Source organism: Melospiza georgiana, chromosome 6, assembly GCF_028018845.1.
Source record: "Melospiza georgiana isolate bMelGeo1 chromosome 6, bMelGeo1.pri, whole genome shotgun sequence".
Lineage (NCBI taxonomy): Eukaryota > Metazoa > Chordata > Aves > Passeriformes > Passerellidae > Melospiza > Melospiza georgiana.
Window position 1 is genome coordinate 61071909 of NC_080435.1, and position 26471 is coordinate 61098379.

At 50.7% G+C, this 26471-nt stretch overlaps 1 protein-coding gene across 3 annotated transcripts in view; it reads right to left on the bottom strand.

Annotated features, from left to right (window-relative positions):
• Positions 1 to 26471, bottom strand: part of SAMD4A (sterile alpha motif domain containing 4A) — a 103698-nt gene that overhangs the window by 20792 nt on the left and 56435 nt on the right. For 2 of the 3 annotated variants that reach the window (XR_009114579.1, XM_058026316.1), the window contains exons 3-4: positions 18248 to 18793; positions 195 to 458 (exon numbers count right to left, since the gene is read on the bottom strand). Coding sequence is in view for 2 of the 3 variants with exons in the window: in XM_058026316.1 (XP_057882299.1) it covers positions 195 to 458; positions 18248 to 18793 (810 nt within the window). In the remaining variant the exon portion in view is untranslated. The remainder of the gene's footprint in view (positions 1 to 194; positions 459 to 18247; positions 18794 to 26471) is intronic. The other variant, XM_058026317.1, reaches the window with a different exon arrangement.

The window sequence follows — 26471 nt, forward strand, 5'->3', positions numbered from 1 at the left end:
CAGATCAGGACCAGCTGCTACTTAAAGAAAACCCAAAGCATTCCCCTAACCCTAAATCCCTAAGGTGGGGAGAAAAGGCTGGGAGGCCCCGTTTGGCCACGAGGATCCTCTCCCCAAAGCCAGCAGGGAGCAGGGGCAGCTCCTCCCCTCCTGCCTCTGGGTGCTGGGGGTGGGGGGTCTGGTTTGTCACTCACCTTTCATCCCACTCCCTTCCTCCTGGAATGTGTTACGAGCAGAAGGCTGATCTTCTAAATGTTCACTCCCACCACTTCCCGAAGAGGCTACACTGCTTTGTGGAGACAGGGGGGCATGATCAGAAGGGATGCACTGGGGTCCTCTAGCTCGTAAGTCCTCATGAGACATCCATCCATGTCCTAGAGGTTGGTTTGGCACATTCATGGGTGGGGTAAGGGACACAGAGCGTTTCAAAGGGCTGTGGTGTGTCTGGCCTGAGAGAACTGAAAAAAAAAAAAAAAAAAAAAAATCAAAGAGGTTATTCCCCCCTCCTCGCGGCCCGGGATGCAGCAGAGTCCCCCGTAAAAAAAAAAAAAAAAAAAGAGAAAAAGGAAAAAAAAAATCAAATGAAATTATAAAATGTGTGGTGGTGGTTGGCCATGGTGCCTGGCTGATGGCTTTGCAGCACCCCTGAGCCCTACCCTGAGCTCTCTGCTTTGTCTCCTGGGAACAAAAAGGATGGGAGCACCTGCAAGGAGATGGGGTCACACTGTGAGCTACGCTGGGCTGCTCAAGGGAAGGTGCTGTGTGGATTCCAGCTCTAGGGAAAAAACCTCAATTGAGCAGTTCTGCAGTGTAAAATCCCAGGATGGGGATGTCCCACAGAGATCCAGGGGCAGCATCTCTGTCTCTCCCTTTGGGTTAGGACCTGGCTTGTGCCCTGAAGCAGGAGCACTTACACATCTCCCAAAATCACTGCAAGGGTACTTCTCATCCATAGGAATGGCTCAGCCTTGTTGAGCCCTACTAAAATCACAGGACCCTGGCATGGTTTGCTTTGGAAGGGACCTTACAGACCTCATTCTAACCCCCTGCCATGAGCAGGGACACATTCCACCAGACCAGGCTGCTCCAAGCCCTGTCCAACCTGCCCTTAAACACTTCCAATGACTATCTCTGTTTCAAGTACTGAAAAAAGTATTAAAAGATTGTTCTGTTTGCTTAACAAAATTCCAATTCCATCACTCAGAGTCACTAACCTACTGGTCTAACCATAAACAGAGTGTGTGTAATTTAATGTACAGATTTAGGATGCAAACCAGGGAAAATTTCCCTGCTCCAGGAAAACCTGAGGGCAGAGGGATTAGAATGACCTTTCAGCCTACAAGAAACAGAAGCAAAAACTTTTCAATTTTTCCTTCCAAACCAAATTTTTAAACTGTACAAAATCTGGGGGAAATTCATTGTTCTCATGGCTTTTCCATCTAAAGCACCAAAGCCCTAAAGCTCCTTAATCCCCTTTTTGCATTTACAGCAGCTCACCAAAACCACTCAGACTCCTCTCCATGTTATTATTTAATAGAAATGAGTCTTGGTGGAAAACCCCCAGCCAGGTGCACTGTGCTGCAAAGGTTAAGCCAGGCTTAATTCCCAGCTCAGGCCTGGGGGAAAACCCCACCATCAAAGGCATCTTGCTGACCAGGAGAGGCATGAAAATGAGGAACTAGTGGGGTTACAAAAGGGAGGGGAGAGAGAAACACCAGAGCACATTTGCATTTATTAACCACCTGCAATAAGCAGCTGGTACCACAGGCAGCTGCTGGATGAGGCCAAAAAACCTGTGGATTTCTGTAATGCTTAAATAATTCCTGCTCCTGAAAGGGTTTTCTTGTGCCAACACACAACACTGACACCACGCTCTGCAGGGAAGCACTGGCGTGGCTCGTGGGGAAGAATTTGCTCCCTTCCCTTTTAAAAACTATACAAACATCTTCCAGCAGTCTCTTGGCAGAAAAGGATGTCAATGAGATCCTGAGATTGCTTCCACAGCAGTGTTATGCTTCCTACAGCTCTGCTATGATGCATCCCCATGGGGAAATAGATGGATTTCAGAAGGTCCTGGACAAGCTTTTTCAGCTCTTGGCTTTGCAACTGTACCCCCAAAACAGCATCTGTAGATGCCACATTACCCTCTCAGGAGAAAAATGTATTTAGGATTTAAAACCCCCCAAAATATAGGGGGGAAAGTGGATAAACTGGTTAAAATGCATCAGCAGGGCTGAGTATTGGCCCCATATCACTCAGAGCCCTTCTGTGCCTGCTGCCCCCAGCCATGGTCACTGTGCCTTGGGGAGAGAATTCACCCTGAATTTGCTGTAGGAAAACCACTGATTCAGGAATTATTTGTGCCTCTCAGAAGAAGGAGAGATGCAGAGAAGGGGCCAGGAGGACTGGGGTGAATTGTGCCCTTTCAGGAGGCTGCCCTGCCAACCCAGCTCCTACAGGGTGTGTGCAGACACTGGGACCCAGCAGTGCTCACACCACCCTGCACACAGGAGGGGATTTTTGGCATCAATCCAGCCCAGATTCCTTCACAAGCAGCAATACCCCTGCAAACTGCTGCTCCTCCATCTTAATTTCACGCCCCCTAATTAGAAGCCGGTGTCGGCTGAAGGAGAAATAATGAACTCCAAAGGATGGCCAGGGACAATGAGAAACCATCCAGTGAATCAGACAAAAATCAGTTCCACTTCTTTCCCTGAGATAGTGCAACTCTGGATCCTATAAAACACCTTTTACCAAGCCAAAATTTTACTGAAGTGTGAGTCAGTTCCCAGAACACCTGGGATGCAGCAGGGAAAAATCCCTCTGCAAAGGATGCTGCAAGGCCCCAGCTCTCTGAAACCACCTGGGGACCAAACTGAGGTGATTTAAGGGCTCTTAGCACTGGCCTGACTTTAGGGTCTGCTTTTTATTGGTGATTATGTGGTTTCTTGCAAATCCTCTTACTCATTTCCATCACCCCTAAAAATGCTGAGAATCCTGGGATGGCATCCCCTCTATTACTCTGTAATCCCCAGGGGATCAATAAATATCCATATTTATTATATCTATTAATAATATCTATTAATAATATGTATTGACAATTTACTAATAATATTTATTAGTAATTTTATTAGTAATTTTTATTAATAATATTTATTAATGTTGTTGCTTGTGGTCACGCCCTCAACTTTTTTAAATAAGAGGATGTATTTCCAAATTTTTTTTTTTATAAATTCTAATTTATTTCCAAAGCTTCAGTTTATTGTAGGTCCTGACCTGAATTTGACCATTCTGTGTGCTTTTTGGAAGGTCCAAGGTGAATCCAGGGCTGCTCCTGGCTAAAATAAATGGTCCATGTGGGCTTTAACTTCAGCAGAATAAAACCAAGTGTGAGTTTATCACCTCACACTGATGCCTCCTCTTCTTTTACTACAAAAATATTAAGCTTAAATTTAAAAAGGAAATCTAAAGTGCTATTCTGGGCCAAGATAAGCTCCCAGGAGGTGGGTGGGCACGGCTGCCTCTCTGAGTGCTGTGAGCTGGGCAAACCAAGAGGGGAAATCACCACTCCAAAGGGCATCCCACGCTGGCACAAGGATCCCCTACAGCCTTTAAGCATGCCCCACTTCTGGGTTAGAAGTGTTTTCCTGCCCTTTAGGTGCTGTAAGACTCCACACAGGCACTGCCTGGCCCAGCTCCTTCCAAGTGGGACAGGGGCTGGAGCAGATGGTGGCTTTCCCTGGAATCAGTGGGCTGGTGCAGCCTCTTTGCTCAGCCCACACCAGACCAGGTTTCCCTGCAAGAAACCCCTCCGTGATTTCCAAACTGGGATCAAGCTCAGGGTAACATTCCCAGGCAAAAAAAAAAAAAACCCAAAAAAGCAGAGGATGGAGAAGGAGTGATGGCAACAAAGCTCCCCATGACAGGAGGCAGCTGCTGACCACGCTGGGAGCATCCCTGTGGCACCACCCCCTCCCCAGGCAAATCTGGATTTATCTCAGAGCAAGCCCTGCCTGGGCTGGCAGGCACCACAGCACACTTACAGAAACTCTGAGGCTGCAAGTGCTCTCACCCCCTCAAGCCTTGGCTTTGGGATTTTTCCCTCCCCCTTCTCTTTTCCCTTTTGAAGTGGTGCTGCCTATTTTGGGAGGCAAGGGCTGATTTCAAGAGGGTTTTTGTTCACTGAGGACCGTGTGGAACAGCGTCAGACATTTGTGTTGTGGTTTCTCAGGGTTTTGGGCCAATTTTTTTCCAGCCTGCGAAGGGAAAAGCCACCCATTCCTGTAATTAGAGCTGAGAAATTGGGCTCTGCAGGCAGACCTTCCTCCACACAGCGACAAGGTGCTCACTCCCCCTCTCCCTTCATGAAATCTGGCTTAGAGTGCTGCTGAAGTCCTTGTTGAACACACATGTGAGAGCTTCCAGTGAGAACCAAACCCACCACTGGGAGGATCCAGAATGTCTCCAGTCCCCACCATGCCCCTGATACCCAAAGGACCAGCAGTGGGTCCATACATCAGGTTACAATTCCAAATAACTCTTCCCTGTGCTTGCAGAGAGGAAAAAGCACTGCAAGGAAAAAAAAAAGGAAAAAGCACTGCAAGGTGGATACTGAACTCTTTGGGACCTTCTTTTGTTTTTTTTTTTAGTTTAAAAATGGCCCTTCTTGGCTGCAAAGCTGTTTATGGTGAGTCCCCAGGCAGCATCTGATCACATCCAGCTGCTTTCCTGGTCTGCTGGAACCTGGAGCAGCAGCCTGACCCCAAAAAGTTGGGGATGCTTTTAATCCACACGAGGTTTTGTGCAGCCTGGAAGCTCCTCCATGGAGAGGGAACACTGAGCACCCCCCTCACAAAGCAAACCCCAAGTTCAACTCAGTCTGCCTCCTCCTTGCCACCCCAGTCACATCCTCTCCTCCAGGAAGGCTTCCCCGTGCTGGCAGAGCAATGCCCAGGGCTCTTCCAGCTTTTCCTTGCCCAGAGCCCTTGGAAAGAGCTGCCAGTGGGTCACACTGCCCAGCTGGCACCCAGCCTCCTTCCTGGGCACCTCATTCACCCTCTCCCCAGGCTGCCCCAGGCAGCCCCAGCACGGCCAGAGCAGAACTGATGGAACATTTTTCAGCTCAACATCCCCTAACCCTTGGAGCCTCTTTTTGTGCCTTTTTTTTCCTTTAATCTCCCTGTGTTCTGTGGCTGTGACTTCTACACAAAATGTGTTTGTAGGAGCTGGATAATCCATGTGCTGGCCTCTGAACCATGAGCTATGAGCTGATCTAACCCATGAAGGGGTGAAATTCAGGGTTCCAAATGCAAGAAGACACTGGGGAAAAGGAAAATTGTGGTAATAGGAAATTAGTGGTGTTAACCCTTGCACCAGGAAAAAATCCAATACAAGCAGAGTGCTGCCTCGAGCAGGGAAGGAGCACAGACTGCAGAAAAGGCTGTCAAGCAAACCTTTTAAAAGAAATGGTGTTTTTAAACACAGTTTCCTGTTGAAGAAACTGGACAGAGAAACAATAACCCGTTTGTTGCTGCTCCCTGCGAGCAGCGCATGCGAGGCTCAGCGGGGAAGGAACCCTCACAGGGCCTTTTGAAATTCCCTGCATGGCACAAACACACGTGGAGCTGCTGCCTGGCTCCAGCAGGAACTGCTGTGGCTGTTATTTACTCATTTGTGTGGCAGCAGGAGCGGGGCTGCATCTAAAGATGTGTAAATTCAGCCCCTGGTGGCTCCGGCAATCCGACGGGATGCGCTTCTGGAAGGGAGCCCAGCTTGTCTCAGCAGGCAGCAGGAGCTCAGGAGCTGCTTTCAGGCTCCTTCACAGAATTCTGGGATGGTTTGGGTTGGGAGAGACCTTAAAGAACATCCAGTTCCACCCCTGCCATGGCAGGGACACTTTCCACTATTCCAGGCTGCTGCTCCAAGCCCTGTCCAACCTGGCCTGGAACATTTCCAGGGATGAGGCAGCCACAGCTTCACTGGCCAATCTGTGCCAGAGCCTCACCACCCTCACAGCCAAGAATTTATTCTTAAAATGAATCTAAATCTCCCCTCTTTTAAATTAAAACTTATTTAAAATAAGTTTTAAAACTTACTGTAAATTTAAAGCTTTCCCCCTTGTCCTATCACTATCATCCCTTTCCCTCTTCTTTATGAGCCCCTTCGAAGTTCTGACATGTCCTTGCTTCCCACTAGAGCATCCAGAATGTGAATCCAACCAGGATTTACCTCACAGACAAAGGAATGCATGGAATGGTGGCTCAGGGAGGTGGGAATGGGTGGGGATGGAGGATTAGGGGGATGTTGCAAGGAGGTGCTGCCCTAAACCACCAAGTCTCTTGGGGTAAACACAATGCCCCAATGTCCAAGCCAATAAATGCATTTTTTTCTTCTAAACCTATACACAAACCACAGAAAAATCACTGTTTTGTCCCTGGGGAATCCTGGTCCATTAATATCAAATGCTGCTGTGCTGAACCAAGCCTCCCTAATTATCCCAGAAAATGGCTTTTGCTATGGGCTCCAGGGAGAAATTCCTCCCCTGCTCACCAGTGAAGCCAGATAAACAGCACTGGGATGCAGAAACTCTCCTTCCCAATGTCCCTTTCCACACAAAAGGGATGTCCAAGAACATTTTCATTGTTCAAGCAGCAGCCAGGGCTCCCCAGTGCCTCCATCCCTGGTCTGAGGAACATCTCCCTGCTGAGACTTCCAGCAGCATCAGATTCCACCACACTCCAGATGGGGAAACCCCTCCACCACTTAGAACCATTTCAGGAGGTCAGCCTGGAGGATGTGCATCCTTTACACAGCAATGCGCAACCTGGGGGAAACTGGGAGTGAGAAATGATGGGCCCTAAACCAGTCAAGTGAAAGGGGTGAATGCCAAACCTCTGGAATTGCCCCAAGAATCCCCAGTCATTAAAAAGCTGTGGAGTGAGAGCAGGGAGTGTCTTTAGCAGGGACAAACACATGAGGACAATGAGTGTCTCACACGATGTACATCCCACAGCACTGAAACACACCTGTAGCCTTTTCCATCCTTGCCAACTCATTTTGGATTTTCTCCTCCCTTGCCTCTTTTTAGCCACTTTCACACATTCATAAAAGCCACCTACTCCCCCTCTCCTGTAGGCACCGTGGCACAAATTCTGCAAGACAAATCCCTCAGTGTTTCAACCTTCCTCTGGCCTCCACCTCTTGGGAGCTCACACATCCCATCCTGAACACCTTCCCCTTCCATCTGGGCTGGCCATGTCTTATTCCTTCTTACTCCTTCTCCTATTTCTCTTTCAAAAGCATAAAATCTTACCAGCTCCAGGAGAACAGAGAAGCCTGCTGGGTCTCTGAGGCCACCAAGGGGCAAACACAGCATTCAGTTCCCACCATGAGAAGATGCAGAAGATGGGACACCCCACGACAATGGCTTCTCACTGCCTGAGGACAGGGTTTGATGGGATTTTGGGAAGGAATTCCTGGCTGGGAGGGTGGGCAGGCCCTGGCACAGGGTGCCCAGAGCAGCTGTGGCTGCCCCTGGATCCCTGCAAGTGTCCAAGGCCAGGCTGGACAGGGCTTGGAGCAACCTGGGATAGTGGAAAATATCCCTGCCCATGTCAGGGGTGGAACTGGATGTTCTTTAAGGTCCCTTCCAACACAAATCAGTCTGGAATTCTAAAATTCTCTGACTCCCAAATCCTGAACCCTGCAATGCTCCCCAACAATCCCCAGCAGCAACAGGACAGCCATGGCTGGTATCACAAACCAAGAATTAATTCTTTCCCATTACTGCTCCAAATTAGCTCAGCTCAGCTTTCCACCTCCTCTACATACCCACAGCAGATGCATCCTAAAAATCTGCCTTCATCATCCTCCAAAACATTCCTGATTGCTCAGATATTGCCTCTCACTGGAGTTATGGCACAGATCCCTGCTCCAGCTAACACGAGACCACATTGCTCAGCAAACAGGGGGGACCATGGTTACAGGAAAACATCAAATCAGAACAACCAGCCTGAAATAAAATTGCATAACGGATGGGAACAGCAAAACTTGAGGGGAAAATAAAACAAAATTTAAAAAAAAACAAAACCAAAAAAACAGCTTCAAGGCTGCCAAAACTGAGCCATTGATTACAGAGCATTTGATCCATTTGCATGCAGAGAGCTTTGCTTTGGAGCTGAGATGGAAACAGTCTTAATATAGCTGGAGAGAAAATATCCTCCTTGCACTCTCCTAACTGCACTTTGATAGGAAGCAGCCACAGAGCAGATGGTGCCTATATATAATCACCAGACCTATTATCCCAGCCTCTTTTAGTAATTTGAAGGATGTGATAACCACAAGGAGAGCAGCAAATATTCCCCCCTCCTCCCTCCCTCCCTTCCCCTGCTAATTAAAATATTAAAAAAAAGGAAAAAAAAGAAAAAAAAAAGGAAAAAAAGAAAAAAAAGAAAAAAAAGGGGGAGGAAGCTATAATTATGGTAACGAATAAAAGAATCTCCAAATGAAGTAAATAACTATTTTGTGCACTGCTCCTTTAAACCAGAAGTCAGAAGTTAATTAAATAGCAGTGTGTTACTGAGTCAGGAGAACACAGCAAGTCCCAGTGCAGTGGGGAAGGAAGGAGACTGGAGAGGCTCCAGATGAATCCAAACCACAGCACTTGCACCCCTCCTGTGTGCCCTCCTGCCACTTGTGTGCAGATGCTGTGTGATGGTGGGGGCAAGGAGAGCTCATCTCCCTCCATCCCTCTGCTTGCCAAAGCCTGGGCTTGCACAGAGTCAGAGGATGAGCAGCAGGAAGGGGATTCTCTCCAGGGGTTTCTTGCTGCATGAAGATGATCAGGAAAACATCAGAAATGTGATTTTAGCGATGCTTTGAGAGAAGGCTGGGGAATGGTGGTGTTGGGATGAGGTCACGGAGAAGCAAGAAGGGTTTGGGGAGGGAATTACTCACAAAGCCCTGAAGAGATGTAAGTTAATAGTGGAGGTGCTGAGGAACACCCCTGCCCCCCAGACAGGGCCCTCAGTCCCCTGCTGATGGCTCCAGGGGCGAACAAAGGGCAGGGAGGAACCCACAGGTGCTCATGGGGTGGTGGCAAAAGCAAAGCTTCCCTTGGGAGAGCACCAAGCTGCCACGCACTGAGCCTGCACCCCACAGGCACCAGGGCAGCTGGAAAAACACACCCAGCTCCGGGAGGGTCCATCCATCCCCCAAACTCCCAGAGAGGGGAGGCTGCCCAGGGCTCTGGGAGCATTGCTGGGGCTGTCTGACTGCTCCACAGCCCAGAGAGCACCAATCTGCTGCCCTGGCAGCTCCTGCACCACTTCCAGGTCAGAAGCAGCATTCACTGGTGACAGGAATCCCAGGGATTGTAGGATACACACAAAACCATTGCTGTGCTTCCAAACATCCATCACTGAGACACCCAGACTGCTGTAAGGAAAGTGGAGGTGGCATCAGAGCCACAAGGTTCAATCTCCCCCATCCCAAATTGCACATCCTACCCTCCTGTCAAGGGACAAGCAACACAACAGCAAAACCATGGCAGCATTCCCTGCCCTGGGCAGTGACTGCTCTGGGATTTCACAAGCTGAGAGGGTGGGAACATCCCTGGGTGCTGCTGGAACAGAGATTCCCAGATGAGGTGGCCCCATTCCAGCCTGGGAGCTGCAGGGCTGCTCTGTGTGTGGGTTTGGGAGCAGAGCTCTGTGAGGGCACAGAGGATGCACAGCTGGAAGGGACCCAAAAGGAGCACTGAATCCAGGTCCTGGCCTTGCACAGGACATGCCAAGAATCCAATCCTGTGCCTGAGAGTGTTCAAATACTCCTTGAGCTCTGTCAGTCCCATTTTCCTGGGAAGGCCATTCCAGTGCCCAGCCACCCTGTGAGGGAACCACCTTACCCTGCTACCCAACCTAAACCTGCCCTGACACAGCTCCATGCTGCTTCCACGTGTGAGCACAGACCAACCCTTGCACAAAGGAGGTCTGGAGGAAGGAACTGTGTGACCCCAGAGGACACGTGTGTGACATGTCCTCTTTGGGGACAGCCCCATGCCTCTGTGGCTGGCAGCCTGTGCTGCCTCTCCTCCTCTCCATCCATGCACACCAACCACCACCTCCTCCCTGCCTTACCCAACCCAGGGCTTACCCAAACCCAGGGTTTGCAAGGGCTGAGGCAGCCCAGGGCACACAGACTGTCTGAATGCCTGGAAGCACCATTTGGTGTCTGAGGGCTGGTTTAGGTGTCTGTATTGCCCACACAAGGTTTTGAGCCACCCTTGGCATCATCACCTGGCGCAAGTCAGCACTGGGCCCAGCCTCAGGGGCTGCTCTCCTCTTTTGGAGACCCTTCTGCCTTTTGGTGACATCTCTGCCTCCAAGCACTGTGGCTGATGAGGGGTCAAGCAGAGGCACAGCCACCAGGTCTATCCTGCTGCCCATGTGAAAATCCACTTGCCAGAGCACACCCATGAGAAAGGGGCTCTCTTCCCTTCCTACTCACGCTGCCTGGCAAGCAGGGGTCCCTCACTTGCTCCACACCCTGCCACAGCAGCACCAGCACATCCCAAGAGCTGTAGGCTGCACACATGCCCTGTGCTGTCACTTGTCCCCACGGGAGAGCAGAGCAGGCACAGCAGTGAGGACCCTGCTCTGTCTCTGTGCTGTCTGATACCTCAGCCAACATCAGCTCTGCCTTGCTAACCCCATCCCCCAGAGCCATCCACACCCTCCCTGGGCCACCCACATTCCCTCAGAGCCATCCACATCCTGCCAGAGGCATTGCAATTCCCCTTGAGTGTCCCCCAGAGTCATCCACAGCCCCCAGGGCCACCTGCATGCCCTGAGAGCCACCACTTGCTGCTAACAGACTCCTGCCCCACGGCTGCAAGGATGGGAAACATTGTCATAGACATCTTTTATGGAAAATCCTTTCCTTAGGATTTTTCCTCCTGAGAAGCTGGGAGGCCTCAGGAACAAAATGTCAACATTGATTATCTGCTGCTGTGGAATGCAACAGGTGCATCTGGGATTGGTCTCATGTGGATGCTTGTAATTAATGGCCAATCACAGTCAGCTGGCTTGGACAGAGAGCTGAGCCACAAACTTTTGCTATCATTCCTTCCTATTCTATTCTTAGCTAGCCTTCTGATGAAATCCTTTCTTCTATTCTTTTAGTATAGTTTTAATGTAATATATATCATAAAATAATAAATCAGCCTTCTGAAACATGGAGTCAGATCCTCATCTCTTCCCTCATCCTCAGACCCCTGTGAACACGGTCACACAACCCTACGAGCAAAGCTGCCTGTGATCTGCAAGTTCTAGATGAACAAAACAGGAGAATCCCTCTTCCAGATGTCCTGAGCTCAGTTCTTCAGTGGTTGATGGGTTACTCCAAGTCACCCTCCTGTGAATTTGTCTTTTCTTCCCTCCCAGGGCAGGTTATGAGGTTTGGAAGACAAGAAATGGGGTGAGGAGCTTGGGTGTGAGGCTGGGAACCCTGTGGGGACGACTGAAGGTGGGACCTCAGCAGCACAAGGAGCTTTGTCACTCAGCCAAAGGCTCGGTGAGAAAGGAGATCCTTTGGGAGCAAAGAAGGGAAGGGAATGTGCCAAACAGGCTCCAAGGAGGATCCCCATGGGCAGGGGCAGCAAGGTGAGAACAGGAGGGGACACTGGGTGTAAAACACACTCGGGAGAGGGGCAGATCCTTCCCAGCACTGCTGACACCTCAGAAGGACACTGCTCTCTTCTCCACCACCACTCCCATCCCCAGGGCTTGGTGGCCTCCAGGGTGAGGTGGGTGATCACCCATCTCTAGCTGCATGATGCTCTGCAGAGCTGTGGGCTGGGTCTGCCAGGGACAAAGAGTTTCAATTGATAGAGGGGACAGAAAATCTGTATCTGCTGTTCAGTGCTGTCCATCTTCTACAGATGGACTCAAGGATCTTAAAGATCTTTCTCAACCTAAGAGATTCTACATTGCTCTCACTCACAGTCCTGTCTGCTGCTGTATTGATGAACATGGGTTTCAGCAAATAACTCTGCTCACACCTGCTCTCCTCATACAACAATTTTGATTTCAAGCAAGAGTTTAAACAAGATTTTGTAGCACTGGGAACCTGACAAAGTGTGAGACTTCTGGAAGTGTTCCCTGCCCGTTGTGTGTGACACTAGAGGGCATGAGCAAGACAACAAATGCCCTTGTCTGCCACCACTGAGAAGCTCAAGTGTAGTGAAGGCCAAGGAGCTTTTCTCAGTCTATCATTTAAAGAGAAGACAAGCAGACATGAGGTGTCCCCAGCTGGCAGGATGAGTGCCAGGGTGCCAAGTCTCAGCAAGGCCAACTGAGCAACAATTTTCTGAAGGCAGTTCCAAAAGCTAATCCACCCCCAGCAAGAACAGGACATTTGTTTGCTTCACTGCTGTAACCTCACTGAGACTTCTTCATTTTCTCATGACATGTTTTGCTAAGTCTGCATGGGAGGAAATGTGTTCCTCTGTGAGAGGCAAACACAGGCTGAGGGCACAGCACACAATTCCCTCCCTTCAGCTGAAATCTACACAGAGAACAACAACTTTGAAGGTGCCCATCAACCCAGCACAGATCAGGGTGGTGCTGTGGGTTAAAATAATGCAGTTATGCCATTCCCAGCCCAGTTTGGGTAGCAGGTTTGGCAACAGGGCTGTCTCCAGAGAGCTGCTGCACAGCAGGGTAGGGGAGGAGGAGTGAGGAGACCCACACTCTGTTCATGGCAAGAGCTTTCTTGGCGTTGATTGTTCCACCTCAATTCCCTGGTGACTCAGAGAGAGCTCCAGCACATTCATCTGCCCTCTCACTGGGGATTCCATAACTGGAGCAAATGTTGGCAAAATCCTGCAGGCCACGTCCCACAGACATGTTCTGACACTCAGCAGCTGCAGATCTGCCTGTAGGGCAGGACCACAGAAACACTGAATTGTTTGGGTTGGAGGGGACCTTAGAGATCATCCAGCACCATGCCCTGCCATGGGCAGGGGCACCTTCCACTGTCCCAGGCTGCTCCAACTCTGCCCAATCTGGCCTTGGACACTTCCAGGGGCAGCCACAGCTTCTCTGGGCAACCAGTGCCTGGCCATCCTCACAGGGAAGAATTTCTTCCCAACACCGAGTTTAACCCTGCCCTCTGTCAGTTTGAACCTGGGGTGCATGGAAGGAAGGACCCTGATTTACTTCTCCTCAGCTCTAGGACAAGCTGGAGACTTTTCTCTTTCAGGACAGGAAATTTGCACGGGTGGGTATTGCTCCTCCCCTGCTCTCCTTCTCCCTGTGGAAAGCACCACCAGCTTTCTGGCAGATTCCCATGGGAAGGGTGCAGCAGGCCTGAGCACCAGCACCTTTCCCATTGCTGCAGGAGAGGAAGGGTGGCTCCACACTGGCAAGAGCTTTGCTGGTCCCTTTTGCTCTCTGCTCCTTCTCAGGGAGCGCAGTGACACTGGAACACCAAAGAGTGCAACATCCCTCCAGTGTGAACACAGTGCCAAGGATTCCTGCCCTCTGGGATATTCCCTGGCAAGGTCTCTGACTGTGTCTGTCCCTCACTGACCTGTGACTTTATGGCCCAGATGAGACCATGGATCTGCAATCCCCCTCCTCAGCACAGTTAATGACAGACCCTCCTTTGCCTCTGCACAGATTCCCTCCCAAAAGGGTGGAAAACACAGGGCTGAGCTGTGCTTCCACCTGACAGCAAATCCAGCTGTGCCACCAGGGGTGGAGCCAGTTCCAGGGGCAGGGAAGGGGCTGGAGCCCCACACAGGCAGCTCCTGGCAGCTTGGCACACCAGCTGCTTTCCTCTGTCCCTCCAGAGATTCCAGGCCGTGTCTCCATCACAAAGACCTTGTGCAAGCCCAACATTTTGCAACTGCTGCCTGACCTGGCCCCAGAGGCAGCACTCCAGGCTTCACCCTGTCCCCATGGGGAGCAGCTCCAGCCCCAGCTCCATCTCAGCTCCAGCTCCAGCCCCAGCTCCAGCTCCATCTCCATCTCCATCTCCAGCCCCAGCTCCATCTCAGCCCCAGCTCCATCTCAGCCCCAGCTCCAGCTCCATCTCAGCCCCAGCCCCAGCCCCAGCCCCAGCTCCATCTCAGCCCCAGCCCCAGCTCCATCTCCAGCCCCAGCTCCATCTCAGGCCCAGCTCCATCTCCATCTCCATCTCCATCTCCATCTCCATCTCCATCTCCATCTCCATCTCAGCTCCATCTCAGCTCCAATCCAGCCCCAGCTCCAATCCAGCTCCAGCCCCAGCTCCATCTCCAGCCCCAGCTCCATCTCAGCCCCAGCTCCAGCCCCAGCTCCAGCTCCAGCTCCATCTCAGCCCCAGCTCCATCTCCAGCCCCAGCCCCAGCCCCAGCTCCAGCCCCAGTCCCAGCCCCAGCTCCAGCTCCAGCTCCATCTCCAGCCCCAGCTCCATCTCCAGCCCCAGCTCCATCTCAGCCCCAGCTCCATCCAGCCCCAGCTCCATCTCAGCCCCAGCCCCAGCTCCAGCCCCAGCCCCAGCCCCATCTCCATCTCCAGCCCCAGCTCCATCTCAGCCCCAGCTCCATCTCAGCCCCAGCCCCATCTCCATCTCCAGCCCCAGCCCCAGCCCCATCTCCAGCCCCAGCCCCAGCTCCAGCTCCATCTCCAGCCCCAGCTCCATCTCCAGCTCCATCTCCAGCCCCAGCCCCAGCTCCATCTCAGCCCCATCTCCATCTCCAGCCCCAGCCCCAGCTCCATCTCAGCCCCAGCTCCTCCCTGCCTGTGCTCTGAGCCCATGCCAAGGCTGTCTGTACTCCTGCAGTGCTAAAGCTTGGTTTAAAGCTCCACCTCAAGCTTTGCAGGAGTTGCTGATGCAGTGGGTGGGAAGGAGCACATGAACATCACAGAATCCCAGAATGATTTGGGATGGAAGGGACCTTAAAGCCCATCTGGTTCCACTCCCCTGCCATGGGCCAGACACCTTCCATTAGAGCAGACTGAAGACTCGTCCAGCCTGGCCTTGAACACTTCCAAGGATGAGGCAGCCACAGCTTCTCTGGGCCAACTTCCATTGCCTGGGGTGAGTCCATATCCTCTGATCACTCCAGGCTCAAACTCATCACTTAGAGCACTGGTCCCACTCCTGGAGCAGCATTACTGTGGTAAATCCACAGTGACTCCTTCAGAACTTGCCTCCTGTAACATCTCCTCAGGCCTTGGCTAAACCTTTGCTAACCCCAGTTATGGGAGAGCTGGAGATGAACCAATCCTGAACCAAATCTCAAATATGGAGTCTAGGTCGAGTCAAAGTCAAGGTCAGCACAAAGCAAAACATCACATGAGCTTCAGCCACCCCTATTTCAGCCCTGTGCCATGGCAGCATTGAATCTCATTGTGCCACAGCTCCAGAAGAACACAGCCCAGGCAACATCCCCAAATCACTGCTCTGGGAAAGACTCAGCCCCATTCTGGTGTCAGGAACAGGCAGTGCCTTTGCAGGGATGGCTCAGGAAGGCTGAGCCCTGCAGGGTGTTGCTGGATTAAAGCCTCTGCACAGATAAACACCTCTGAGTAAGAGGGAGGACTTAAAACTAACAACAACCCTAAAACCTAAACAAACACTAAGGAGTTGAGGGCTTTGCTTTGGAATAAAAGATTCATAAACATATTGATTGAGTCAAGGGGCTGGGACAAAGGCTGACAGCCGTGTTTATTTTTTAGCATCTATCTGTGGACTTACCAGGCTTTTGCCCAAGCCAAATATTGTGTTAAGGAAGTTTATGAACTGACACATCAAGTGTGGTTGGGTCACCTCCAGCTCAGCCCACGGTTGTCTGAGCATGGTGCCACCAAAATATGTCTGCAGGAATTACAACAGCTCAACACATGGGCCTGGACTATCACCAGCAGGGGATGGTGCAGCCAAGCAAGGGGCAGAGATTGAGGAGGAATTCAAGACTGGGTAAAGTGAAGGGCTGTTGGCAGACCCAGAGGTGCTCCTGCCCCAGCTGCTGCTGAACACACTGAATTCTCAGAGAATTTAGGAAAAACCCCAGCACTGCAGCAGTTCAGGTGTTGCCTCAGTTTTGGCATCTTGTGCCAACACCTGGGGACCACCACGGGCAAGGGGTGGGTCAGTGCTTCTGCTGAGAGCTAAGCCTGAGCACAGAAAGGCTCAAAAATCCACCAAGGGGTTTGTGGAAAGAGTCCCTCAACACCTAACACTTGCACAGTTCCAGCCACTGTCAGTGACCAACCTGCTGCACCCATCCTGCTGTCCCTGCTCCCAGATCCTCCTCACACGAGGAGCCAGAACCCTTCCACGGTGTGCAAAGCCTCTGAACCACCAGGCATGCAAAAACCACATGGAAACCCCCCAGAAAACAACCCTTGGAGAGATTTAACAGACTGCAAGTAGATTCATGGGGTTTTTCTCACCCTGCCTCCCTGTTAGACCCTTCCCATGCAGCTCAGCCACCCTGGAACAGCTCCACAGCACAGGGTCTGGCTCTCAGAGAACTGAGCATCACACAATCCCACAGCAGCAGGAGCTGGGGGCTTCACACACAGGGGATTGGATGGGAATGATGGTTTAGAGCCTGTGGAGAAGCTGAGACCCTTTGCTAAATCCCCACCTGCCTGCAGGGATGGACACAGGAGAGGCAGGGACCAGGGTGCTACAGCAATAAACCCAGAGCTGTGTTTTACAGTGCTGTTGATTTGAAACATCACTTTAAAAAAAAAAACACCAATTCTTACAGGAGAGAGAAAAGCCCAGAAGCCTTAAGTGACCATTTTAAAGCTTTTAGCTATTTAATTGTGGCTTTCCACACTCTGATAAAGAAACCAGGGCTGCTGCCACAAGAAGCCTCTCCTCCCCAAAGTGCTCTCTGCATCCCTCATTTCCAGGAGACGCTGATAAAGCATCTTGGAGAGATTTCTGAGTATCCCAGAGTGGAGGAGGACATGCAGCCCTGCAGGTGACATGGTGGCAGTCACCCAAAAGGGTGACAGAGTGAGTGGGTGGGCAGGGGAGCTTCTGAACCCCACTGAAAATCATCTTTTCAGTGCTGCATTCATGCTGCATTCCTGCTGTCCCAAAGAAGGCTCACAGGAATCAATGGCTGCTCTGAACACCAGCTGCACACAAAAGCCAGTGCTGGATGGACAGATCTCCAGTCATGGAGCTCTCCATGTGTCCAAGCCTTGGGTTGGGCTCTGCACCATCCATCAAAGCCTGGCAAGGTCTCTATGGGGAAAGAACCACCCAGCTCTACTGGAAAACACTGAGCACTGTCCATTAAATTCCTCAATCACCACCAGCCTCACACCTCTGCACTGCAAATACAAGGGAACCTTTTCAGATACCCCAAAGCTGGTGGATTCCAGCTCTGCTTCCAAAACTTTTGCCTGCACCAGGGTCCCAATGCTGCTTCTTCTCAGTAGGTCCTCAGCACACTTTTTGACTTGCTTCAAGGTCCCCAGCTCACTTTTGGACATGAAGCATCAGTTTCCTGCTTTCTTTAGGCACTCTTGGAGCATGAATTGTAAATCTACACAAAGCTGCATGAAACACAAGGGGTTCCCTTCAGTAGGGCACATTTTGTTGCTCTAACTTTTTCTTACTCTTTGCTGGTTTTCCCTCCTCTCCAGCTCCCAGGTGTCACAGGAAAATTTTATGAAAAATCCTTTCCTTAGGAATTTTTCTCCTGAGAAGCTGAAAGACCTCAGGAGTAAAATGTAAACATTGATTATCTGCTGCTGTGGAATGCAACAGGTGCATCTGTGATTGGTCTCATGTGGATGTTTCTAATTAATGGCCAATCACAGTCAGCTGGCTCGGACTCTGTCTGAGACACAAGCTTTTGTTCTCATTCTTTCTTTTTCTATTCTTAGCCAGCCTTCTGATGAAATCCTTTCTTCTATTCTTTTAGTATAGTTTTAGTATAATATATATAACAAAATAATAAATCAAGCCTTCTGAAACATGGAGGCAGATCCTCTTCTCTTCCCTCATTCTAAGGGATGCGAACACCGTCACACCCAGGTCTTTAAAACCCCATAATGCTGGAAGAAAAAAACCCCAACAAGGCAAGCAGGAAATAAAAAAAGCAGGTGAGGAAAGGAAAAAATAATAAAAAAAAAAGAGTTTTCTATGGCCCAGATGAGTTCAACCCCTGTGCTAACCACGCCAAAGCAGCAATTCCTAGTGGGACGGGGGGGATCCTGCCGTGAGTACTCACTGGTGCTTGTGCTAGTGCCGATGGTGTTGATGGTGGTGGGGACGGAGGAGGAGGAGTAGAGGGGCAGGTGGCCGTTCTCACAGGCCAGGTTTTTGTCCTGCCAGCTGGAGGCGCTGACGCTGATGCCGGAGTCCCTGGAGTTCTGCCAGCCGTTGTTGAGTTTGTCGTCCGAGTTCTGTCTTTGGTGATAGTAGTGAGCCTGCCCGTAGTCCAGCGAGTCCGAGCGGCCCCGGCCCTGCCCGCCAAAGCCCCCCGACGACGACGACGACGACGAAGACGACGTGCGGTCCTCCAGGTGGTTGAGCCACATGGCCAGGGCGCTCCTGTCCTCCAGGGAGGTGGCAGGGTGGATCAAGGCGTAGGACAGCAGCTGCCTGCTCTCCTCGATGTGCTGGTTGTGCTCGATGGAGTGCGCCAGGATTTTGGGCAAGAGTTTCATGTACTCGACTTTCGCCTCGATGTTGCCGGGCTTCAGCAAAGGCAGGTGGGTCAGCAGGAGGGAGATCACTTTGTCCTTGGATTCCTGTTGCCACTGGTTAATGATTCCTGTTGAAGGAATAAGGAGGGGGGGAAAAAGGGGATTAATGAGAAATGGATAAACAGAGGTGATAAAGAAATAACCGGGTCCTGGCGGGGTAAATGCGACACGCCGAAGGGATTTGCACATGTGTGGCTGTCACAGACATGTTTTATGAAAAATCCTTTCCTTAGGATTTTTTCTCCTGAGAGGCCTCAGGAACAAAATGTAAACATTGATTATCTGCTGCTGTGGAATGCAAAAGGTGCATCTTTGATTGGTCCACGTTGGTTGTTTCTAATTAATGGCCAATCACAGTCAGCTGGCTGGGACTCTGAGAGTCAAGAGCTTTTGTTTTCATTCTTCTTCTTGCTTCTGATGAAATCCTTTCTTCTATTCTTTTAGTACAGTTTTAATGTAATATATATAATAAAATAATAAACCAAGCCTTCTGAAACATGGAGTTGACATTCTCGTCTCTTCCCTGGTCCTGGGACCCCTGTGAACACCACTGTATGTGGCAGCACAGCATGAGCATCTCCCTGGCAAGGGGGTCACTGTTGTATTGCACCAAATAGTTACCCAGACACGGATTCTTACAGGTCACCACCCTCCAAAATCATTGTCAGGGCAAAGCTTGCCAAACTGGATGCCAAAAGTTACCAGATGCCCCTGAAAATCACTGAAAAAACCAAACTACACCCAGCTCTAGGTGGGGGGGGAAATGCATTTATAGCCATTTTCCAACTCTACTCTACTGCTGCTGCTCTTATTTAAATAAAATCACGATTTGGCCCAAATTTTTCATATTGTTGCAGATTACAGTAAATCTGCACTCAGTGGGCAAAGCTAACCTTTCAAAAGAACTTGGCTGGGAAATTGAAAAGGTCAAGATTCAAAGGAGATAGCACAGGAGAGAAGCCCAGAGGAAACACCATCATCCATCCAGGGTGTTGGTGCATCCACCAGCCCCAAAGGAAAGGAGGGAAGCAGCCCCAGAGCTCCTGTTCCTCTGTTAGATCACAACAAATTGGAGAGGTTCCAGAAGACAAGAGAAAAAAAAACAAAAAAGAAACCCAGGGGTTAGATTTAAATATGCAGAAGGAAAAGTCAGGGAATTACAAACTGGTCACTTAACTGGAACTCCTGGAAAACTGATGGAACAAATAATGAAACAACCTATTTGTAAGCACTTAGGAGATAACAAGATGATAAGTGACTGCCGACACCCATTTGTCAAGAGCAATTTGATTTCCTTCTGCGACAGAGCAACTGGCCTGTGAATAGCTGGAGGAGCAGGCAGGGCTGTATATCTTGATATTCATTAGGTGCTGCTGCACATGGCTCCCTGAGCAGCACAGCAGAGAGAAACTGCTCTAATGTGGGCACACAACTCATCAGAAAAACACATGGAGGAGCTGGGGCTGCTGATTCACTGTGAGAACAGGAGGATGTGCTGGGCAAGGAGACTGTCCTGGGCCTGGCACCTCCCAGAAGGTCACTGCTGATAAGGGGGATGTGATAAACGTGATCAGCATGCAGGTATTGTGCTAAGAGAGAGGAAAACACCCCAGGAAACTGGACTAAGGTCAAACAGTGCTGAGGTTTTGAAGGGGTGGCATGAAGCTGGGTCAGGGGAGGTTTAGGCTGGAGATCAGGAAAGGTTTTTCCCCCAGAGGGTGGCGGGGCACTGACCACGCTCCCCAGGGGTTGGTCACAGCACCAGCCTGCCAAAGCTCCAGGAGAATGTGGACAATGCTCTCAAGCACAGGATGGAACTGGAGTGTCCTGCGCAGGGTCAGGAGCTGGACTCGATGCTCCTTGTGGGTCTCCTTCCAACTCAGGATATTCTGTAAGACTTGAAGAGATGTGGAAGAACATCTTCATAAAGCAGGTGGGAACAAAGGGAAACACATCTGTGCAGCACGAGGTGGGTCTGGTTTGGAAGCACCATCTCAGTCAGACACCCTGCTGCACAGAAAATCTGCACCAGGCAGCCTGACCCTGGCTGAGAGGAGAGCACTGGCATGGACAAGCTGCTCTCCACCTCTGCTGCTGCCCAGGGAAATGGGGGAGTCACCATCTCTGGAGGGATTGGACAGCTGTGAGGATGTGGCCCTTGGGGACAGGGGTCACTGGAGGCCTTGGCAGTGCTGGGGGGATGGTTGAACTCAGTGACCCTGGAGGGCTTTTCCAACCTAAACAATTCCTATGATTCTCTGACTTGAACTGCAGCAAAGATGAATGAGGTTGGCAGGGTGGCCCAGGACACTGTGAGATCTCCATCACCAGAGGTTTCTTTGAAGATACAAACTCCAAACACCTACCAAACCTACCCAGACCAGCCCATGACACTTCCCAGCCCCAGGGCAGTCTCTCCTCCAGTGCTGACCAAACCCCTCTGTAAAACCTTCAAATCTTCAGCCATGCAATCCTGCTACAGGAGCCACAACCGAGCTGTGTGGTGGTGAACACTCCCTCCTGCTTGCTTCAAACACACTGCCCAAAGCTTCATCAGGTGAAATGCTGAAAAAATCCCCCAAAATTTTATGTTCTCTCTTCCTTCTGCTGTCTTCAACCCATTCCACACAGGAAGCTGCTCTAAATCACTGATTATCCCTACAGGCTCTGTGTGGTTTTGAGCTAGGGTAGCTAATCCACACCACTGAAATGCAGATCTGCATCTCCATCTGTAGGATCATTCATCAGGTTTGCTCTTGGGAAAGCACAAGAGCAAATCAATGTCCAGCTCAGGATATTCCGTGAGCCAGGAATTGGACTCTACGATCCATGTGGGTCCCCTCCCCTCAGGATACTCCATGATATTCCATGATTCTGCATGACCCATGCTGCCAGCCAGCAGCTAACCCAACCCTCCCACCATCTCTGACCCAGAAAAGGGCTGTTGGAGCAGCAACTTCTCCCAGTTAGGGCCAAACACTGTCCCTCAGTTCCCGACACGACCGTGGCAGCGAGCAGCACTCACCCCTCCACATTCACCCTCCCAGCTCCAAGGCACGCAACTGTTTTAATAGGAAGCCACTAGATGGCTTGCTGGAAGCACTGGAGACTCTCCCTGGAACTTTCTGCACTGGTATTTACTTCTGCAGAGCTCCCCCTCCTCCAGAGCCACTTGCTGAGCCAGCCCAGCGTGCCCGAGCCGTGCCGCGCCGAAAGGAGCGAGGGACACGACGTGGCACAGCTCTGGGGGAGAGGGAGCTGCTGTACGGCAGCACAGGGGGCTTCTGGTGCTCTGGGTGTGCTCCTGCCCCCCTGGGAATGCTGTGAGATCGTTCTGGTGCTAAAAAAATGGGATTTGGGAGAGCAACACTCAGCACAAGTGATGCTGTAAAGATACACGAGTGTAGCGGGACTCAAGGCTCACCAGTGCATATCCATATTTTCCATATGCAGATGTCCCTGCTCCAGGCAAGGCTTCCTGTTGGGATGAATGTGATTTATCTGTCCCCTCTCTCTTAGTCAGCTGCCTGGTGAGCTGAAAACATGTCTTATTTTCTCCCGTCCTCCTGCAGAGAGGGATGTCACACCCCGATATTTTATCATCCTTCTCGTGGTGGTTCAGCAGCACTCTCAGGCTGGCACAGCCAAACCCCAGCCTGGCACCAGCTGGGATTCTGTAGCAGCTCAGATAAACTGAGAAATCAAAGATCATTAAAAAAAAAAAGGCCTGCAATGCACTGCTCAAAGAAGTTGGTGCCACTTAAAATAGGAGGAAAATACACGCAGAAAAAGCTGAGTCTGGTGTAAACTGGGTGCAGGAGAGGAGGAGGAGGAGGAGGAGGCAGGTGGCCATGGCTGGGCTCCTCCTCCTCCTCACACGGGGAGAGCTGAGCATGAAGGTCCCCACCGGGGAAACACAGGATGGCGCCAGAGCTGCTTTTTGGGAACTCTGCCTGGGACCTCCAAGAGATTTGGGGGCTTAAACCACAGCCCCAAAAGGATGGAGCACTGACCCAGAAGCCTGTGGCTGATGAAGGGCTGGGTGCCCTGGCCCAGGCAGGAGCTGCTCTCCTTCTCAGCCAGCAGCAGGATGTGCACAATTAAACAAAAATGGAAAATAATTAGATCTGAAAGAGGTTTGGCTCTCTCTGAGATGGGGCAGAAGGTCAGGCTTAATCCTATCTGCCAGAAAACAGAGGGATCTGGAGAGGGCAGTGCAGGAGAGGGAAGCTGGAGCTGCCTGTGGGCAGGGGGAGAGGGGCTGGCAACACCCCAGGGCACAGGAGCCCCCCTTCAGCCCTCACCTGCCCCCATGCACCCCTGGCCATCTGGGATACCCCATCCTTCACTGCCAGAACAAACCCTCTGGGGCAGCTGGGACTGGGATGTGTTTTGGGATCCCACATCCTGACATGGTACCTGTGGTGGGTCACAGGCACTGATCTCACAGTGCCTCATCAGCTCCTCTGGGTGCTGCTGCAGGTGCTTCCCATCACAGCATTTCACTGCTCTGTGCAATGTCACTGGCAAATCCGAGCATAGAGAGAGCCCCAAAGGTAGAGTCCCCCCCTTGCTGCCTTGAAATCCCCAAAATCCCTCTCCTGCCATTGAACTGCCCTCTCCTCTGGGAGATGAGGTAAGCCAACAACTGACCAGCCCTGCTCTGGGAAGGTATGGGAGCTGCTGGTACCCCCGAAGCAGAAAATCCCAGTTTTTATTATGGGACATTTTCTTGGATGAGAAGCTGAATGAAGGTGGGATGTGAAACTACCTTCTACTGAAGGATTACTTAACTGACAGGATTTTGCTGCTAGACAGCCCAGCTGATGCATGTGCAGCATGCCTGGATAAATCCAGCTCCAAATATAGCTGGGTCCTGCTTCCAAGACGGAAACCTGTGCTTGTGCTATGAATAGGACCAACACCATCCCCAAAACTGGGGCTTCTGGCTGGAAAATGAGGTGAAGTTTGTAAATTTATTAAGCTATTAAGGGATTTCTCTGTCTCAAATCTGCTTAATCACTGCTGGATCTCTGCAAACTGTTAATTTGTTAATTGCCACCATGTCCAGTGGTGATGGATCCACCTCTAACACTGCACTGCATGAGGGACTTTCCTGCCTTTACTCTGAGGGAATGAAGGGGTTATTCCAACCACCAGCAAGGCTCATGGTTATGATGTCCTGGGAACAGTCACAGTTTTCCAAATGTAAAGCCAGACAGATGGACAAAGGCAGGATGGACACAGTCCCTGCAAAAAACAACACGAGTAGCACACTGGTGCCTGCATTTACAAACCCTGAAGGGCCAGACTGCAGGGGTTTAATTCCAGTTTTGGTTTTTGTGAACAGATTTCTGGGTCAGAAGATTCCAGTTTATAAACACCACCCCTGCTGAGAGGGATGGCCAAGAGCAGCTGCCAGCACAGGAGAGGAACGTATGGGTCTCACCAGGTGACTTGTCTTCAAGGAACAACAATGATGCCAAGTAACTCCCAAGCACTTGAAGGAACCCAAAAACCAACCAAACCCATCCAAGATAAACCATTTCATTTTGGAAGTAGAAACTGGGTTTTCCTCCTGTTACTATATACAACTTATTTCACAGTGAAGCACAGCCCAAGTGAAGTGTCCAGAGGAGGCCATGGAGATGCTGCAAGGGCTGGAGGCAGGCTGGGAGAGCTGGGGGTGCTCACCTGGAGAGGAGAAGGCTCCAGGGAGAGCTCAGAGCCCCTGGCAGGGCCTGAAGGGGCTCCAGGAGAGCTGCAGAGGGACTGGGGACAAGGGATGGAGGGACAGGACAAGGGGGAATAACTTTGCTCAGATCAGGGTTAAGTGGGACATTGAAAGGAATTCTTCCCTGGCAGGGTGGGCAGGCCCTGGCACAGGGTGCCCAGAGCAGCTGTGGCTGCCCCTGGATCCCTGGCAGTGCCCAAGGCCAGGCTGGACAGGGATTGAAGCAGCCTGGGACAGTGGAAGGTGTCCCTGCCCATGGCAGGAGGTTGGAATGAGGTGCTCTTCAAGGTCCCTTCCAATCCAAAGCATTCCAGGATTCCATGAATTTGCTGATTTTGGTGAAATGAGTGAGATGAGTGATGTGTAACTTATGAAACAGACAACAGCTTATCCTGAGCAGCAAGGACACCAATTTAAAGACTAGAAGTGTTTTAAAACCTGCCCAAGGATCTTCCAAGTAACAAAGAGGACATTCACACAGGAGGTTTGGTATCATTGCCCCTCAATGCCAAGTCAGTGCACTTAAGGGCTCCAGTTGTCAGCAAATTGCTCTTAAATTACTGTTTTATTATGCCCTTGTTTTCAGTTTTCCATAAAAAGTTCTCAAAAGCCCATTCAGATAATTTGCCCAAGCAAGAAATGACTAAGAGAGGGATTCACAGGATCATTAAGATTGGAAAAGACCTCTAAGATCATTGAGTCCAACCATTAACCAGATGCTCAAATCTGAAGGGCACCCTCCAAGAACCTTCCCAAAGGGCTGAAATAAATTGCACTCTCAGATGTATTTGGGGAGAAAAGCCAGGAATTTGTACTAAAAGTTTAGGTTGGGATCCTTGATCTTGTGAAGTGGCATACAGCAGCAGCAGGGACTGGAGAGAGGAACTGCGTGTTCTGGATGGCAATCAAACCTTTCTGGGGATGGACAACACCAAGGTTTTCATGCCTTGGATGGCCAGCAGCAAAAGAGAAATCCAATCCATGCTAAGGCAGCTGGCAACTGCTTCCAGTGAGGCTGGAATCAGTGGCCACAGAGCAGGAGATGGCTATTTCTGGGTCTGCAGGAAGGTTTTTCAAGAGGCTTCCTCAGCAGCTCCCAGAAGAGGCTCCCATTGTTCACCATTTCCTGGATTATAAATGTGAAACTCAATCTGGGTGATGGGCAGAGCTGTGTGCAGGGCACCCACTTTTTATTGTCAGAGGCAGAAAAATCAGCACCTGGACTCATCCTGCTGTGCAAAGACCCAGCAGCACATCACCACCCACCAGCTTCTCCACACATCCGTGGGAGATGCTGCACTTCCATCAAAATCCCCCAAATCTGTGGTAAATGAGGTCAGCCCTGGGATCTCACACCTATTCCAGCTGCCTGGATGCCTTCACCAGGGCAAAAGGGGTCAGGAAACCTGACCCTGCACATGAACACAGCCCAACAACCTGAGCTTGGCCACAACCAGTGGCCAAGTGAGTGGCCATCATCAGACAAACCTGAATTCTATGTCTAATTGTTCCAGTTTCTCCCAAGCACTTCTGTTTGCCTCCATTTCCAGTCCAATTTATCTGCTTTATGCTTGAATTCATCTGCTTCAGATTCTGAACTAGATGATCTTTAAGGTTCCTCCCAACACAAACCATTCAGTGATTCTATGAGTGGGGTGGAGAAACCACACCCCACCTCACTCAGTGCAGTTTGCTGCAAAGATAAAGCAGAGGAGCAAAAAAATCAAGAGATTTCACCCACAAGTTTGAATTTGCACCAAGTGCATTAACCAAGGGCAGGTTGCTGCCAGTCCCAGCCTTCCCACAACTGGGTTTACTGGTGTGTGGGATGGTCCAGCTCCCCACCACCCATCACAGAAATCCACTCTCCAACAGCACTGCAGACACAAACCTCTGCCCTGGCTCCTGCTGCAGCAGCTCAATTGAAGGTGAAGCACAAAGTGTTTCCAGCTGAAGGGATTTAAATTATTATTTGCAGTAATTAGCACCTGCACGTTGACCCAGTCACAATA